Genomic DNA, 19,390 nt, shown 5'->3' with positions numbered 1-19,390 from the left:
GCCTAATTTTCATTTTTGGGTGAACTAACCCTTTAATGACAGATTTGTTTCTTACAAACATACAACTTTTCACTTCACAAGATGGTAATTGATGGACTGGAGCGGTGTGGATTACTTGTGGATTATTGTGATGTTTTTATCAGATGTTTGGACTCTCATTCTGACGGCACCCATTCACTGCAGAGGATCCACTGGTGAGCAAGTGATGCAATGCTAAATTTCTCACACCAACACCAACATAAACTAACAACAACACTATATCATATCCCTGCTAGAAGAGTGTTTTATTACTCAGAAATTGGCTACATACATAAATGCATAAAAAGCTGCTCAGTGGAGTTGCCAAGATGGCTGTCGAGTGATTTGAATTGCTTAAAATGGACTTTGTTCCTGCTTAATCAGCATTCTCTCCAACTCAGACTTTTTTTTTTCTCTTTCAACAATATTCATCCAAACTTTCATCTAATGATAAGGATTTTTAATGGACAAAAAATATGTAATACTATATTTTAAATTCTTAAACGATTGTGCTGTCAAAATCATAATTTCAAGTCAAAGTATCGTTGTCATGAGATTGTCATGTTATGATAATGCAATCCTGTGTTAGTTGCAACTTACATGTTTACATTTAAATATTGCATATTATATATTCTAATGAAATCCAGTCTTCCAGAAATCCCACACATACAGGTGGACCTTTATGTGTTTGTTTGTGTGTGTGTGTGAGATTCTTTGTTGCTCAGAAATCGATAATTTCTCATTCTCTCTCTCAACCTTTCTCATTCTCAGTCTCAATCTCACTCTCATTCTCATTCCCATCTCATCTTCTTTCAGGGTCCAACTCAGTTCCAAATCTTCAAGAAGCTGTCCCATGAGCCAGTGCAAACACACATGCCATCTGGTGGTACTCCGGTGCAGCTCACCCTGTTGTCATGGCCAGACAACACACCTACAGGAGAGAAAGGAAGGAAGGAAGTGAGTGAGAATATGAGTCTGACAGGATTTTGTTCTTCATGCACGTTTATTTAATTTGCGATGAAATGGAAGTAGAGACTGATCTTTTGTATTATAGTGACGGAACAGCTGAATGTAATGACGCATCGAAAAAGAAAAAAAGGGTGATTCTCTGCATGGGTTGTTGTTGATTGGATGTTGAGATGTTGGCGTTGCACTCAAAAGTGGAGGCAGAGCTTAAACCAACTGAAACAATCCAGTTATGACATTTTGATTAAATATTACAAAGTCCAATTTTTGTAAAGAAATGTAGCATTACATCACTTGCTCACCAATGGATCCTGTGCAGTGAATGGGTGCCGTCAAAATGAGAAACCAAACAGCTCATAAAAACGTCATTATAATCCACTAGTAATTCACACGACTCCAGTCCATCAATTCATGTCTTGTGAAGTGTTTGTAAGTGACAAAGCCATCATTAAGGGATTTTATCTTTAAATGTTGTCCTCCTATTGTCCTCTCACATCAAAATCCACACGCATATTTATTTAGAGCTGTTTAGGACTGTTTTCGCTTGTACAGTGCTTGATCTGTGCATATTTCTCTCCTGATTCAGACAAGATGACTTTTTCACCGGAGCAAGCAATACTTGATGATGGATTTATTTTTATTTTTATTACAAACACACAGATTTCCACTTCACAAGACGTTAATTAATGGACTGGAGTGGATTACTTGTGTATTGTTGTGATGTTTTTATCAGCTGTTTGGGCTCTGACGGCAGCCATTCACTGCAGAGGATCCACTGGTGAGCAAGTGATGCTAAATTTCTCCAAATCTATTGTGATGAAAAACAAACTATATCTTGGACGGCCTGAGGGTGAGTACATTTTCAGCAAAATGTTCATTTTTGAATGAACTGTTCCTGTAAGTAGAAGACTTCCTCAACTAACACCAACAAATCTCACATCCATGCCAGAAGAGTGTTTTAATACTCAGAAATTGGCTACATAGAAAACAGCTGTTTGGTGGAGTTGCCAAGACAGCTGTCGAGTGATTTGACATGCTTCAAATGGACTTTGTTCCTGCTTAATCAGCATTAATGATTCACTCCATCTGCGACTCCTTTCTTGCAACTCACCCACTTTCTCGCCCTTTAGCGAGTCCCAAATATTGCAGTTGAAGTCGTCGTAGCCAGCAAAGATGAGGCGGCCAGACATGGATAGAGCCAGTGATGTTACACCGCTGTTCAGGGCAGCATCCTGGTAAGTGATCAATTCTTGATCGGCACGAAGATCATACATTTTGCATGTGCAGTCATCAGAGCCGGTGATAATTGCATTGCCACCAGGGTAGAACTGAAGAAAGAGGAAGTTTGGTGAATCCATTTGGTTTCCATTTATGTGCTTTGTTCTTAAATTTAATGCGAAAGTCTCAAATCTTTGAAACTGTTATAAGGTTGGCTTCTTTAATGAGGAAGCCAAAAAATAACTGCGATGCCCTCTTCTGAATTTTCCCGGTACTGCATCAAACATTTCATGTTCAACTCACTGAAATGGCGTTGATGTCACTCGTGTGACCCAGGAAGGTTTGCTTGCACTGGCCGTCTCTGATGTCCCACAGCTTGGCCAGAGAGTCGCAAGCACCGGAAACAAAGGAGTTCATGTCCGGAGACAGAGACAGACACATGCAGTCACCAACATGGTTCAGGAAAACCGTCTTCTGCTTTCCAGTCTCCAAATCCCACAATGCACTGGAAGAAAAATGGGAGGGAAATAAACAAAACTGTAACAAAAAAAGTGGTGATGCCCTTAATGACTGTTTATGGGATTTTTATCCATTGTCAGGCTGAATAACGTATTATAAAGTAAAAGCACAACTCTCCTCAACAAGCTGCAAAGCATTGTGAAAAAGCTTTAATCTTACCTATCAGCAAAAGTGGCAATGCTTGCTATATTTATAGCCTAATTAGACTTTGTTAGATGAGAATGGCACCATTTAACGAAGTTGTAGCTGGTTTTTAATGGATATGTTAATCAGTTGCTTGGCTGAATGAAAGTTGCAGTGCATTGTATGGCCTACTGCTTTTTAAAAATAGAAAGTGAAATAGTAGGCATTATTCCCTGATACACATTATAAACATGTGATGTTCAATTTGCATATGAGTAGCATCCAGTTATTTTTGCATTTTAATCCAATATTGTCTCTTTTTTATTTGTTTTTTGAACAAATAATGAGTACAGAAAGTGATAAAAAAGGAAAAAGATCAATATAAAAAATATTGTTTCTGCTGCCTATATCACAATTGAAGATTTGCTTCTTTGCATTGTGGGACATGCTGTGTGTTCTTTTGTATAGTGCATGGTTTGGCAAATATAGCATGCAAGCTATAATAGTATGGTATATTGAGAACATAGCCATACTGTAACTATTTTTCATTTATTTCCATTTCTAGCTGCTACAATTTTCGTGATTCAGTTCTGAACAGCGATAGTTCGCCAAAAAAATTAAATTCTGTCATCAGTTATTCACCCTCATGTCATTTCAAAACTCATATTTTCCATGAAACACAACATTTTGTACAATGCAGTTGCCTTCTGTTTCCGTGGAATTACAATGAAAGGAGACTTGTAAGAACACTATATGTAAATGTAAAACACTTGAAAAAGATTCTAGTAATATACTATAGTAATTGGGTGAACTGTCCCTTTAAATGTAAAATGCTACATGCACAAACCATGTGGTATCACCAGAGGCGGTAAGAACCTCCGTGTCACTGAGGAAGCGTGCACAGGACAAGTAACCTATGAAGAATAGATAACATAACAGGCACTTACTTACAAATATGCAAGAAAGTATAGATTCTCCACTGATTTCAATACTTCTATACCTGTATGAGCATCTAATTCTTTCACGGTCTTGATTACAGGTGTCTTCAAGTTGTAGACTGTACACATGTTGTCGAGACCACCGCTGGCCACAAGGTTTCCAGAAGGAGCATATGCACAGGTCATCACCCATGAGGACTTGAGGGGAACAGCATTGACCTACAGAAAGAGGAAAATATTATAACTTTTCCCTCAAGGTATTCTGATTTAAAGTTAAAGGAGAAGTATGTCATTTCCACACAATCAAATGTAATTGCATAATAATCACAGATTTTTCAAAGATGTTTACCAAGTTTTGTTGTTTAAAAAGATGAACGGCATCAAAAACTGACAGCACCACATTGACCCAGTGGGTGGGTGAATTTGTGTGTGAAATGTCATGATTCATCAGTAACTTTAGTACTAAAATTTGTTCTAAATGTACACAAACTTAAGGAAAAACTGTAACCACATGCATGAAAAAAATCACATACTCTGGGTGGAATTATAAACGTGTTCAGATCAAATTTTATACATAGATATTTATTATATACTTAGATACCCATCTTCTCTTAAAAGTGTATCACCTTATTTCCAGTGTGAGAATCCCAGATGAGAAGTTTGCCATCCTGTGATGCACTGACCATTAGCCTAAAGTCACCAATGAAAAGCTGGTAAGACAACGGGATGTACCATTTCATATATTCATATATGAATATATTTCATATCATATATTTCATATATTCCACCCCTCGTCGTATTTAATGTAAACAGAACTTTACAGACAATTGCCGTGAGTGCATGAAGATTTTTTTTCCCCATATTTTGTTATGTTTGGCTTGCGAAAGCAGCCTTGACAACATGTGTAAGCTAGCTAAATTTATTTAGATTTTTTGGATTCTAACAATTGTAACAATAATGTGTTTAAATTAGAATGGATTGCAAAATAGTATATGTATGTGTATATATATTTATTTTACCCTCTAACTCTAGCATTTTGTATTCTATTTTAATTCTACTTTATCTATTTATCTTCTTTTTTTATAAAAAAAAAAAAGCAGCTTTCTATTTTTTTCTATTCTATCTACTTGTTTCTCTTTGTGTGTGTGTGTGTGTGTGTGTGTATGTATATATATGTATATATATATGTGTGTGTGTGTGTGTGTATGTCTTTATATATGTAGGTATATATGCTTTTTGGAGCTATTTGATTTTGCTGTCAAAGCAGTTTCTTAAATACGAGGCTTAAGTCTTTTTCAGGCCACTGACCCTGATAATTGATCTAACTAAGAATTAGCTAATTCAAGGTGACCACAAGGTGCAGTTGACATCCCTGTGAGAGCTATTAACCTGCTTGAGCAGATCATGTGACAGCAAAGGGCAACAGGTAAACCAATGGAATTCGTGGAATACCTTTCTGTTAATTTTTTTCCTTTGAATTGACTTTCGAAGGCCAAACTGATAATTGATCAATATTACCTAATATTTATATAGAGCAGTATAACTCAGCACACCTAATGAATTGATTTGACTCGTACTGATGTTCTCACCTGTTGTCTGTACACCAGTGCATGGCATAGATTTTGGCCAGATGGCCTTTGAGGGTCCTCCTAGTTTTGAGTTGGACCCGAGGGGCCGGAGCCACCCCAGAAGCGGCGGAGGCCATGTCTGTGTCATGTGCTGCTTTACGAGCTGCCTAGTAGGGGAACAAATATTTTATATTAGCATTTTATTATTATTTATATAAATAGAAACTGAACAGCTAGAGATTAATATGCATTTTAGTGTAGCAAAGATCTTATAACTATGTTCTTTAACTGTTTCATTGTGAAAGTACATCAAATATTTAAGAACTTTACAGCAGTCTCACCTCAATCTGTGTCTTCAGGGCTTCGGCCTCCTTTTTCATCTGCTCCATTTCACCCATGACTGCTGTTGATCGGGATTCAACACGAGCTGAAAGCAATCAGAGAATAAAGATAAAAATTAAATCAAAATAAAATATTCTGCTTAAAAAATGGACCTATATGTAATCAAATAAACATAAATAAATAAATAAATAATATGACTAAGATTGAACTAGGCCTTGTGTGTGACTATTACAGCCAGCGTTGCCAAGACAGAACAGGGCTACTTTTACACTGTTGCTGCAGGATTTTTTTATTTTTTTATTTTTTTATCCACTACCCACCAGAAACGTGGAATACCCCTGAATTTCGATGGAGGAGAAAACACAATTTGGCTAGTTTTGGACTTTTTTTTTGGGTAGCAACTGAGGTGGTTTTATTTCAGAGACCTGGCAACCCTGATTACAGCATCAGACATGTGGAAGAGATTTAATAATATCGACGACTTATAATTTGACCTAACATTGACGAATATTTAAACCTGCCTTTGATTTGATGCAAAACCTCCCAGCCAGTCATAAAACATCTCAGTGGACAACATAATTAGTCCTGAACTTTGCACGTAATATCTCAGAAAGCAAGTTCTTCATACCTGCTTGGTAGACAGTAACACTGAATATAGATTTTCACTCAAAAAAAAAAATAAAATCAATGGTGAACAACAACATTGTCTGCCATTTATGAGTTCAGCTTGAGTTCAGTAATGCTAGCTAGCAACTGCTAATGATACTGTGACTCTGTTATTTAAAATTCAAATTCTACATTTCAAATTCTGTTATTGATATTAAAAAAAAAATAACAAATCCAAATTCAGAACCTAGCACCAAACTACTAAATCAGTCCTTCAAAACTAAAACAGTCCTATTCAAGCCTTATTATAAAGTCAAATATATGTGCAATTTATGAAACAAGGCAAATAAAAAAAAGTGCAAAACTGTATAATAAGACATGTGGAACCAAAACTAATCTAACCTTAGTCCTAAACATGGCAAACATAGACTTGGTAATCTGTAATTGAATATCAAATCAAACGTCTGAGATCTGTAATCTGCTTAAAATAAAAGATTTCAAATGTTTTATGCAGATGTAAATCTTCCAAGTCGCAACTTACTATAAAAATGTCTGTCGCTCGTCTACCGCCGTATGAATTTACCTCTCTGTGGGAGACCCGAGGATATGATGAGGAATTATCAGCATTGTTGTGTTACAGAGATCCGAATGAACTTAATTGGAGGTTAAGTAGTAGAAGCCTGGTGCTAGAAACCATGATCCGCAAAAGTGAGTCTTGCATTGTGCTGTTGATGATCAAATTATGTGTTATAATAGTTAGAAGATTACTCTGTGATCTGTGTTCAGCTCGGGATGTTGGTTTATTGATGTCGAGGAGGGCTAGAAGAAATGTCTAAGCCCCTGCAGGAGCTGTCGGGGGTGGCTTATCAAATCTCCTGTCATCCGATTACCGACTGCTCTTTACTACGGGATCAGGTGGGGCCTGGGGTGAGGAGATCAAAGACAAATCACAAGGAAAAAGGGCAAGAAAGGACATGTGTTGTATGTCGTGATATATCTCGTATGTTGTGATCTTCCATGTGATGGATTGTACATGGAAGTTCATCGAGATGAAATGAGACCTGATAAATCTCAAGATTTCTAAGGTCTTTTTGATTACATGCTCAAGAGTAGCTAGCATTAGGTTCATCCTACAAAGAGCCAAATGTGTGAACTTTGCAAGTTGACATTATGATATGTTTAGAAACGAAAACAACAGTGCTAAAATGTTTTTTCGAAGTTTGAATATTATTGGAGTACAAGAAAATACTATTTCACTCTTTCTACCAGTGTTATTTTAGTGTCAAATCAGATACTTTTTTTGTAAATATTTTGAATTACATTTTATTTTATATTTTTGCTTTCACTTTGATTTTAAAGTTTTAGTAATTTTGTTGTGTTTTTGTCATTTTTATTTGTTTTAGTTATTTTAGCACATCAGATTAAACTAAATGAAAATGAGAAATGTTGCCTTGTTTTTATATTTTATTTCAAGTTTTGGTTTTAATATATATTTTATTCAAAGTAAACATTTTTTTTATTGTTTTAGTTTTGGTTCATTATAATAACCCTGCTTTCTACTTCAAAATTTCACGTTGAATTCAATGGATTACTTGCTGTTTCTTTGTAATTATTTGTGAAATTTACTAGCAATTTCTGAGTACAGATTGTTTCTACAACTTATTTTTTTCAGTGTACAGGAATGCATCAATATAGGAGACAAAAAAGAAAGATTACTACAACCTCAAATTCCTCATGTAAGTGCTGGGTGCATTTTTTTTTTTTGATGGTTGAAATACCAACATTAACAGCCCAATGTAATTTTAAGCATTATTAAAGTTGCAGATTAACCTTTCGTGATCATGTGATTCAGAAACTACTTCTGGGCTATCAATAGGCAAAAAAAAGTGCCAAAAAATGTAAAAGCATTTATCTGTGCATTTCTGTGCATGCATACTAAATAAAAAAAAAATTTATTTAAAGATTCAGATTTATTGTAATGCACAAGGTTTACATTTGTTCGCTATTTGCAGTGCATTGCATCGCTGCATGATTTTTCTTATGCAAACTAATCAATGACCAAACTAACAACAAACTCACCTTTCTACCGTTCTCTATAACTCCAGAGTCTCTCTCTTTCTGTACCAGCTTCTATTTTGTTTAGTCCACAAGACAGTTCAATTCTCTCTCTCTCTGTGCCTCCCACAGGTTCCCCCAACAGACTGGATGCAACTTACCTGTGGAAAAACTCTCGTTCTCTTCCCTGTCTGCAAGAGAGGAACAGATGAGGATTGGAGGGGATGAAGGAGATCAGGGATGAAAGGATAAGCCCAAAGATGGGCACAGAAAGGGTAAGGGGGAGAGAGAGAGAGGGAAAGGGGAGGGCAAGGAACAGGTAAACCGATGGAATGGAAAATCAGGTTATGGGGTCGAAAGACAAGGTGAGAGTGAGCGCAGAAAGCAGAGGACAGAGGAAGTGATGGATACGGTGTGGCATGAACGAAAATATGGTTGATTCCTGAAGAACATCTTATCATGAAGTTCTCAGCGTTGGTTCTAACAGCCATTTTGGAGTAATATGGGCATTTAACCCTTGTGCGCTCCTCATTTGGGAGTCACACTCATGGTCTTCGCGGTCAAAAGTGACACCTGAAATGTAACTTCTTTTTTTTTCTTCAGTAAAATCAATCTAATATATTTTTGTTAAATAATATTTTTTCTTTTGTATTTTGAGAGAATTTAATGGTACTAATTAATATTTATACAATTTTAAAATTGAAAATTGTAAAAAAAATAAAATTCTAATTTTTTACAATTATTTTTCAATTAATGCAGTATTTCAGATTAAAATAGAGACTAGGCCTTTAAAATCCAATTTTTGAAAACAGAATAGCACCTCCTGGTGAGAGCAAAAGAAAAAAGAAAAACCTGTAATTTCATGGTGTAACCTGGTCGGTCATTTTTGACCGAAGACCATGAGTGTGACTTTTTTTTTTTATGACCACTTAACTTTTTCGAATCATGCCCTCAAAATTTTTTTTGTGTTCACATACCAAGTGCCATAAAAGTCACAAAGTTTCGTACCATTCTGGTGAAGCTACGATTTTTAAAAATTCAAAATGTAAATTTCTCTGGTCAGAAGTGACCGAAGACCGCACAGCAATTCACACTTGTTTTATCACATTTCACCGATGTTAACACTAGACATTTTGTTTCTAAAAGGGTCATTGGTGTGGTTTGGTGAATGCTTGATAGGAGGGGGCCTGTTCTTTGGCTTTGTGGTTGAGGGTTTGAATTGGTTTGTCAGAGCTAATGAGTTGAGCTCGTCTAATCCGGTTCTAAGTGGATATCCGGGGAATCGGCAATCCCGTTAAGGAATTAGAGCAGGTGAATCTGTGGAGCAGACGTCACGGGTGACACAAAGAGCAATGGAGCAAGGAAAGTGAGGAAACTGATGAAAGTTATGATTATAAGACAGTGATTTTCTCATTATGATAATGGACAATGTTGGTTTTATATTTGATCTTGTTTGATATCTTATATTTCCCAACTTTGAGGGAAGAATAGGAAAGAATAATGAGATTTGTTTTATTGTTAGTCCAATGGTTCAATAGCATTCAGAAGCACCAATTAACCTATATCCTAAACCTAGAATATATTTTTCCGATATGGTAACTGTGCCAAATGAACCTTGAAGTATAGCACTGATGAGTTAAATGTGTTTTAAACCTGAATCAAAGTTTGCAACAACAGATATTGACAATAAAACCCTATCCTGGACCATTCTCTAAAGAGCTAGTGGATCTAATTTACAAGGTAAACATGCCAAGAAGGGTTTATCTTGTTGTATATCTGTTGTAGGTGACTGCCAGTCTATGGCACTGGAGCCATTAAAGGAAAACTTGAAATCGCATCATATGACCCCTTTAAAATCCTCCTAACAGGTTAATGCGAATTCATTTGAGACGTCATATTCGAATTCATGTTATTTTTGACAGTTTGAGAAGAATATAAACTCATAATTTCATTGCAAGGATATGCACAAGAAAGCATGGCTATTACTGTTGCACATACAGTACTTAGGGTTAGATTTCAACAAACCTTGAAGTATTAAACTACGGCATATAAGTGAGTGAATAAAACATCAAATCATGCAGCTTTTCTAAGATATTTTATATAAAAAAAAGCTAAAATTAGCTTCAGTAATTAGGCTATTTTACTCCAAAAATATTTAAAATGTCATTTTCACCACAGGGTTTTATCAAGCACAATATAATTGGAAATTATATTTATTCATAAATAAATAAATAATAAACTGTGATAGTGTGAAATGTGTGTTTTAAGAGTTTATTTTCCACAGGAACATAGTTAAAGAAACACCCATAGATAAAATGATGTAAAGTGATTGGTCTCATAACTGTAACTGCAGCCTGATTGAGGCCACTTGAGAAAGATGTACCAGCTTTAATTAGTGACCTTCCTGTGCTAATTTACCGACAGGTATGACCTCATGATGCTCCTGCAAACTGTCAGGGATTGGTGATGAATAACACAAATGCACCCCAGGGAGCTGCTTTATCTGTGAATAGCGCTGGTTAGTAATGCAGTACACTTTTCTTTTTTTGATTTTTTTGCTTGAAGTGATTTACAGTACATTTATTACAGTTCATGTAGAGGAACCTGACATTATAATGAACCACTTTCGTGAAACACCCCCTCTGGGATTTAAGCTGCCAACCTTTAAATTACTGGATCTTTAACCGCTAGGTCACACCACCCACAAAAGGTCTCCTGTGACTGTTCCATTGTAGGCTGAACAATAATAAAGATGAGTCAGAAAACAGGAAGTAGGTGGAGAACTTATAGAGAACAATCTTCAACTTAATAACACTGCAGTACTTCTTGTGCTGTAAATTTACCATATCTGCTTAATTTATCTGAATAATTACCATCACTCTGGGAAATTTATGATACAGCAACTTGAACAGACAAAAAACTAAAGAATTTTATGTTATTATACCTACACAATCGCATTAAATACCATGTACCAGAAGGTAATAGCGTATGTGATCGACCAGATAATACAGTATATATTTTTAATTCCCTGCTCAAGGGACTGGTATTCACAAGCTGATAGCATGGATGTAAAGGGCAGAGAGACCTCTGCTGGAGAACTGAGGAACTTTTAGGAATTGATGTGACAACATTTGTTTTCATTCAGTCAGTTTGTTCACTTTGGCATTAATTTGCATTCTGTACAGCATTTTGTCCTGAACTTCTGTACAGTGGACTGAGTGGTTCCTGTGGCTGTGGAGGAATCTTTGTCACAAGAAATTGTTTTTTGAATAATTTTGATCTCTCTCATGGTCGACCTAATGACGATCAGGCTATATATCACCTTGCGATGTTTTATATAAACATATAAATTATAACTTGTAATGCATTCTGTTTCATTTTAATCATAATTAAAATTGTGGTGAAGCAATGATGATATGGCATATGTTAGAGCAACTGTATGTAATTTTTACTTTGAAATATCAGTTTTAAATTATAGCCTACACTGGCTTCTAATAAGGCGAACGGGTTCTGTTTCTTTGCGACGCAGCCAAAGTATGAAAAGTGAAGCCAAAGTATTGCTGCTGTCATCTTGCACCAATGACGTCATTTTGAGCCGAGCTCGACGTCTCTGCAGAGCAAAAGTGGGCGTTTCTGACTTTGTGGGTGTTTTCAAACTGATGGGTGTTTCTAAATGATGCAATGAAAATGATCCCCCTTACCTAACCCCACCTCTAAACCTACCCGTCACTATGACATCAGCCAATCAGGTAACAGGATTGAAAACGCCCCTCTGTTTTGGCCTCTCCCACCGATCTGGTAACTCCCATTACTTTCCTGCAGAGACCTATACTTGTTTGAGCCTGAGTCTGCACAGTAGTGATTCATTTGGAGTCCAAGTGGAGCCGTGGTATCAAGGTCCTGCCCAAATTCCTGCAGACCCAATCATAAGCTCACAATCATGACGCCACACCCTGTTTTTAGCATCAAATAACTAACTAAACGCAAACTTATTAGAAAAACAAACACTTGAACATACATAAGCGTGAGAAGAACTACCTAAAATGACGGAAATCATATTTGGGAAAAAAATATTTGAAGTGTAATTAGATTTTAGTTTGGCTCACGTCCCATTCGTTTACATGGAGAGGGTGGAGTTTATGACCTATACTGCAACCATCCACCAGGGGGCGAAATGTTTTGGCTTCACTTTTCAGGATGTGTACAGCACGCTGGAATGGAACATTTACACAGTGATGTATTAAAAACAGAAATGTTTTTCCTTTGCATTTTTGAAAAGTTTAACGTACAGACGACACAATGCCGTTCACACGGCTCTGCGAAAATTGCTAAAACGCTGTATTATGCATGCCAGGCCAGTAGTTGGCGATGTCACTTTGTAAAGAAACACGATGCACCTGTGCACATACCTATAGACTGAACATGTAATATGCATGCGCATGACGTCACCATTTTCACAAATTCTCATTTTATAGTTTACACTGAGACAATAATGATGTTGTTTTCAAAAACGTGTTAGTTTGTGCTTTCAGGCACATAAAAGGTTTTCTGTTTTTAGTTGAAAATGGTGTACGAAATTCTGCAAAAAGGGCAGATTGCTTTATGGCAGCAACAAATGCTCAAGACTGCTATTACAACAGTGATCTATTTAAGAAAGTGAATTCCACTCACTTAACTGTAGGGGGCTCTAAAGTCGCAAAAATACACAAAACTTAATACACAGCATACAGAAGATATTTTGAAGAATGCTGGTAACCAAACAGTTGGTGGTAGCCATTGACTTCCATATCAACTGTTTGGTTACCAACGTTCTTCAAAATATCTTCTTTTGTGCACAGCAGAATAATAAAACTCGTTCAGGTTTGGAAGAACATGTGGGTACGGAAGTCTACGGGTTACGTCACGGACACTACGTCCATGTTTTTATACAGTCTATGGTAAGAACTCATTTTGGGGTGAACTATCCCTTTGTGTCGCTTTTCAAACCCTTTTTTACTGTAATGGCAGTAATTACTCAAAATTTGTTTATACAGAAATATGTTCTTGCAAATATTAAATTATTATATGTAGGACTTATGAAACAAATTGATATAACTGCAGGTATAAGGTACAAATAAATATTACTGACAATGTTTGAAAGTTTCAAGATTTGAAGACATTTTAGCGTTACCTTCAGAGATTCCAAATGAATAAAGGAAAGCTAATAAAAAATGCTTCAACTAGCAAAAATACTAGGCACAACGTTGGACCAGTCATTATTAAGCAAGTAGCAACCAGTAAAGGCATTATCCTCCAGAGAAAAAGATAGCAGAGGGCAGCTGATCATACATTATACTGATAAAAATCACAAAACAATTCAGTGTATTGTGCATTGTGAATAATGGTGCAAAATCCCTCTTATCTGCATGTCTTTCAACAACTTAGAACCATTTGAGTGTGGACTGAATTTCAACTGCAGCCATAAATAAAACTACAATCCACAGGCAAAACCAAACCAATGGACAACCACTTTTCCAAATTCACCTTTATTGAAAACCTCTGAGACATGTCAGCACTTCTAGCCCTCATGTTGCGTTCCGGTCATTTTGACCCAGAGAGGATTTTCTTTTTCCCGAAAATGATAGTTAAGGTTATCACGTTGGACTAAAATGTACTGACTTAGCTCACACAGGGTATAACAACTTCCCCCAAATTTTGTAAAATAATTTTTGTACTTTTCTGTATTTTTTCCCCCAACTTAGTTAGGCTTGAGGTGTTCATGGTCAAAAATGTATGGCCTACAAAACAATTACTTGTATTTTTCTTGTTTTGCTATATTATTACCAAAATCTTGGATTCAATCTTTTTGTAAACTGTTTCTCTTTCAGTTAGCACAGGTTTTGTATTCCTTTTTGGAACTGATTGATCATAGGCCTCATTGATCTGAGTTTATGTACCCAGGGCTGGATTTACGCATAGGCATTCTAGGCACGTGCCTATGTTCGCTCGTCCAGGGGGGCCCAAACACAATGAAGAGATATATAATATTTTTGTTATACTATGGGCTATCTACAACAGTAAAAGAACCAAAACCCCAGCAGACAGTGAGCAAATAAATATAACAAACAATAGGGTAAAAAATGACAAACTATTTCCATGTCTTCCACCTTTTTATGTAGGCTACGGAAATCACGCTTTCTTTCTCCCATTCTCTCTCACAGACGCACACACAGTACAGACACGCACGCACACGCAGAGACGCGGACAGAAACTTGTTGTCAGCGCTGCCCCGCAAATTTATCAATAAAATTGTTTCGCAGCCGAAAAGCTACATGACATTTCTCAGTAGCGAGGTTCTTGAAGCAGATCAACTTAAGCACTTAATCACTCTAATAACCGCATTAGACTGCATTAATAACTGCATTAGCCTGCATATAAATGGCTCAAGCCTCTGTTATTAGCTCTAAAATTACATTTTGGAATTTGCAAGGGAAGGTTTGGGATGAGGTGCGTAAAAAATTAGTTAAACACACGAGATTTCAGGATGGAAACAGGCCAAATGTCTTGAAACAAATCATCGGAACAATGTCTTGATGTGTGGTTGTGACTCCAGCCCGTTAAAATTATTAGAGAAATAATGCACTCCTGAAGTGGTAATGTGGCCACGACGCCGCGCCTATATGGAACGGTCTTTCTCAGTTCTCAAACAAATTAAGAACAAGATTACATTTGATTTTTATTGACCGAACGCAAGCACTTATTGCGATAGAAAACACTGTAACGGTTTCCACTGATTAAGAAATATTTTTATTTGCTTGGGTGGTAATATTAGGCCTATTTTATTAATAGGTAAGGGGGGCCCAAAAATTAGTTTTGCCTATGTCACGAAAAGAGGTAAATCCGGCCCTGTATGTACCTCAGCTTTTTAAGTGAACATTGCCAACATTATTCACAAATAACGCTTATTTCACTCAAACACTAAGGTGTATAAGCTCAGATCAATGAGGCCTACAATCAGTCAGTTCCAAAATGAAATACAAAACCTGTGCTAACTGAAAGAAAACCAGTTTACAAAAAGATTGAATCCAAGATTTGGTGATAATATAGCATTTTGGGAGATTTACAAGCAATTTTTAAAAGGCCAGTCATTTTTGACAGGGAACAGCGAATTAGGATTTTCAACAGAGTACAAGGACTAGATGTATATGGCTCTTCTATTGCTGCTTATTTTTTAACTGAACATTTGGTTTATTCTGGCTCATATTTGAGGTATTGCTATAATAGTGTTACTCACAAATGCTAAAATGTTTGTTTTCCTAAATTAGAATGGGTCTAATCTTGTGAAAATATTATGACTTGCCACAGAAGGAGCTCATAATTAATTATATCCAGAAAAGGCTGTGGGATACACGCAAACTGCAAAACTTTGATTATGTGCCATGTAATGGTTTATGGTTATGTAATGATTGTACGTTTGGCCTGCTGTAAAACTAAACAAGCTGCAGATATGCACATTCATTATAATGAAATGTCATACCAAATGCCAGTGTGTATTTTTTTTAGTGCGTCCCAAAATGCATATAATGAAGATGGTTCATGAATGCCCAGAGTTAGCAGACCTGGACAAAGAAGCTCAGATATTTGTGAAACATTCAGTATTTAATTTCCATTCACATAACTTCCATTTGTGTTATTTCACAGTTTTAAAGACTTTATTGTTAAAATGTTGAAAAGAAAAATAATAAGATTATTGAATCAAACGTTGACTCTTCTTGTCACACTTAATGCTTTAGTGAATATTTTATCAAAGTCAGTGTCTTTATAGACATCAAAGGCCCAGAAAAACGCATACACAATATAACACAACAATGTATGCAACCAGGACAGTACATGAAACTGCAAATTCAATGTACATAACAAACCAAATGGTTTTGGCCACTAAATATTGTAATTAAAAATATATAAATGTATAACCTTTAAAACATGTGACACTTGAAACTGAAGTGTGGTTTTATTGCATTCATGTACTACAGCAAAACAGCAGCTATAGCAAAAATATTGTATAGGACAAAATTCACAGAGATATTTTAAGAGGTTTTAATTATATGTTTAAAAGCAACATACAAAACCACTAGACTAGATGAAACAAGAAAATGTGTGTACTTAAAGGAATAGTTAACCCAAAAATGTACATTCTGTCATGATTTACTCACCCCCGTGTATGGGTTTACATTAAAAAAAGATATTTAGATATGTTAGTACGGAAAAAATACTATGGATGTCAATGGCTACCGTCAAAAGTTGCGTTACTAACATATCTTCTTTTATGTTCTGCAGAAGAAAGAAATTCATGCAGGTTTCAAACATAAGGGTGAATAAATGATGACAGAATTTTCATTGTTGGGTAAACGATCCCTTTAAATTTGGCTGAAACCTTTTGGGTACTGAAATACATTCCTTGTGACAACTAGCCCCGGTCGACCCTCTTATACTATAGTATTCCAATGTACGTAAAATAATACCATGGAAAAACATGGTAGTACCATGGTACTTTTTGGTTGGTGGTATTTCCAGTGTTTGGACAAAAAGTTGCAGACACTGTATATTGTCTACCCAAATACTGGAAACAATTAACGCAAACATCCGTTTTGTGATTTTAGTGAAAAATTAGGTCCACGGTGCATTGGACAATGTTTACTTCCAACGCGAACACACGGAATGAGCGCAGAGTGACGCTGTGGAGCACGTCCGCAGATCTCCAACCCCATTCAGCCCGCAGCAGGAAGTGTGCTGAATACACCGAGAAAAAAGACGGTGGAGCCGCCCGCTGAAGAAAAAAAAAGAGTTAAAAAACAATTATGGCGAGCGACTGAACATGCCATTTATCCTCTGCGCAATCAAAAAGAGCATAAACCCTCATCCCTGATCATTGTGCACGTCTGTAAGTCGGGTAAGTGGTTGCAGCTTGAAGGTGTTTGTTTAATTGCACACAATGGCCACATTCATTGAATCCGAGCTCGCGAGCCTTCGGATCTTTGTGTCGCTAGGCAGCTAACTTAGCCGATTAGCACTGATCTTACTGCCAAGCAGAAACCATTTCACACTATACATATATCGATCCAGTCAATTTTCTGGGTGTTATTTATCAACACGACTATTTTACGACATCAGAATGTTTTATTTTGTTTGCTAGACTGTCTTGTTTTGCTCTCGTTTTCCGCGCTAGTATCGTGAGGGGAGGCTAGCGGGTTAGCGGGGGGTGGGGGTGGGGGGTTGTCGCTGTCAGACAGAGCGGCACATTAAAATAATCGATGCGATCGCGTACGAGCCCTGGATGTTTTTCGCGCATTCGCACCCGCACACGAGGTAGACCAAAAATGAGCGCGAATATTCCGTCCAAAGCGTTTGACGCTTCGAAAATAATCGCTTTTTCTGCCCTCACACTCGATCTGGCTGCTATAGCCCACCAGGTAATATTTGCACACAGCGACTCGAATCCAGTGAAAAACATACGGGCCGGGATGTACATGTTGGTCTCCTTCACAACGATGTACACACGTATTTGGCTATAGAAATTAACATATATCGAGCCTAACTGGATACACGGGATTATTGGTCTCGATTCGGGGCTTTCGGCGTCTGATTTGGTGAGTCTGGGGAGGGAAAATGACACGGAATTTCGGGTATCTGCTTTTGTCCGGATAAAAAGCGGGTGTGGGAGCGTCAGGCCAAGGTCACAGCGAGGCGTTAATCGCTTACATTTTATATAAAAACAGGCTTTGTTCCAGTTGACAAAAATTATTGTTATTGTTGGGGGTCTACAGACGTGTTGGGCCCACCTGTTTGTTTCTTTGTGAGCTGCGCCATTGGGAAATAAAAAATAATGCAAAACATATTTCAACTGTAAAAAAAATGTTTTTTGGGGGGGGTGTCTCGTCTTTCTCTCTCTCTCTCTCTCTATATATATATATATATAATTTTTTTCAGGGCTAAGTAATAAGTAATGGAAATAAAACCCATTGGGAAAAAAAAAAAAAAACAAAACATATATCAACTGTAAAAAAAATGTTTTTGGGGGGGGGTGTCTCGTCTCTCTCTCTCTCTCTCTCTCTCTATATATATATATATAATTTTTTTCAGGGCTAAGTAATAAGTAATGGAAATAAAACATTTAAATGTCAATGAAATTGCTGTAGTGAATATATTTTTCTAGTTGGAAAATAACTATATACAATGCATATCAACATCAAAGCTTTATAGCATGCTATAATGTTTTTGAGAGCTCATTTACATATTTAGATTAAAGGGAAAATAAAAGCCAAGTAGTTATAAATATACATTGGTGTTTTTACTTGCTTAGGTGTTTTACCTTTCACATGGCCTCTATATTTTAGTTTTTACCTTTACTTTTCATAAGAGAACTGAATGTCTACTGATTCCCATGGTCGTCAGTGAATAGCACTTTCCAGGTCCATAAAAATCATGGAAATTTCTGTAGTGAATTAATTTTCTAGTTACATTCTGCTCACATGGATATTTATTTTGTGTGGACGTTTGATTTGCGAAGATGTTTTTCTTTAACGTTTTTGACACAAAATTGTCTGAATGATTAATTTTTTATTTTTTAATACTTATTTTATAATCACAAATGCCTGGAAATATTATAGAAATGTCTTGGTCAAAACAATGGAGTTTATCGAGTTTATCACTGGTTATGCAGTGTAAAACATGACTTACATTTAAAGGGGTCATATGACAACCCTCTCTACATTGCGAGTAAATCACTCGCATATGTGACTAAATCTTCACTCTGGCGACTAAATGATGTCTAATATTAGCCAATGGCTAATAAATTCTCAGATTTTACTCGCCAGTGTGTGAGTTGGAGGCTAAGTATAAGTTTAGCACAGATATATTTTCACTCGCCGAACACTCTCTGACTGAGCGCATCAGAGTTTCACTCTCCGCCAAGCGATCTGTGCTGTTTTTCAGTTAATCTAAATGGATGCGCAGCGCACCTGTATTTAACGTACCGTAAATTCTAGTGTGAAGGCGCAC

The 19,390-nt window shown here is 36.6% G+C and overlaps 2 protein-coding genes across 6 annotated transcripts in view; one reads left to right on the top strand and one right to left on the bottom strand.

Annotated features, from left to right (window-relative positions):
• The window catches only part of LOC107753988 (guanine nucleotide-binding protein G(I)/G(S)/G(T) subunit beta-3-like), a 10,198-nt gene extending 1,569 nt beyond the window's left edge, over positions 1-8,629 (bottom strand). The window contains exons 1-9 of one of the 4 annotated variants that reach the window (XM_016570295.1): positions 8,515-8,629; positions 5,692-5,777; positions 5,372-5,517; positions 4,409-4,472; positions 3,845-4,001; positions 3,692-3,758; positions 2,506-2,707; positions 2,096-2,312; positions 655-949 (exon numbers count right to left, since the gene is read on the bottom strand). In XM_016570295.1, the coding sequence (XP_016425781.1) occupies positions 843-949; positions 2,096-2,312; positions 2,506-2,707; positions 3,692-3,758; positions 3,845-4,001; positions 4,409-4,472; positions 5,372-5,517; positions 5,692-5,748 (1,017 nt within the window). In that variant the 5' untranslated portion in view covers positions 5,749-5,777; positions 8,515-8,629 and the 3' untranslated portion in view covers positions 655-842. The other 3 variants (XM_016570288.1, XM_016570300.1, XM_016570309.1) reach the window with 3 other exon arrangements.
• An 8,421-nt stretch (positions 8,630-17,050) lies between these two features.
• LOC107753959 (zinc finger protein 646-like) overlaps positions 17,051-19,390 on the top strand; it is a 35,486-nt gene continuing 33,146 nt past the window's right edge. For both annotated transcript variants that reach the window (XM_016570252.1, XM_016570260.1), the window contains exon 1: positions 17,051-17,282. The gene's annotated coding sequence lies outside the window, so the exon portion shown is untranslated. The remainder of the gene's footprint in view (positions 17,283-19,390) is intronic.

This window comes from Sinocyclocheilus rhinocerous, unplaced genomic scaffold, assembly GCF_001515625.1.
Source record: "Sinocyclocheilus rhinocerous isolate Xijiao unplaced genomic scaffold, SAMN03320098_v1.1 scaffold612, whole genome shotgun sequence".
In the NCBI taxonomy this organism is placed as follows: domain Eukaryota; kingdom Metazoa; phylum Chordata; class Actinopteri; order Cypriniformes; family Cyprinidae; genus Sinocyclocheilus; species Sinocyclocheilus rhinocerous.
Note: the sequence above shows the minus strand (reverse complement) of the source record. Positions and strands in the feature narration are given on the sequence as shown.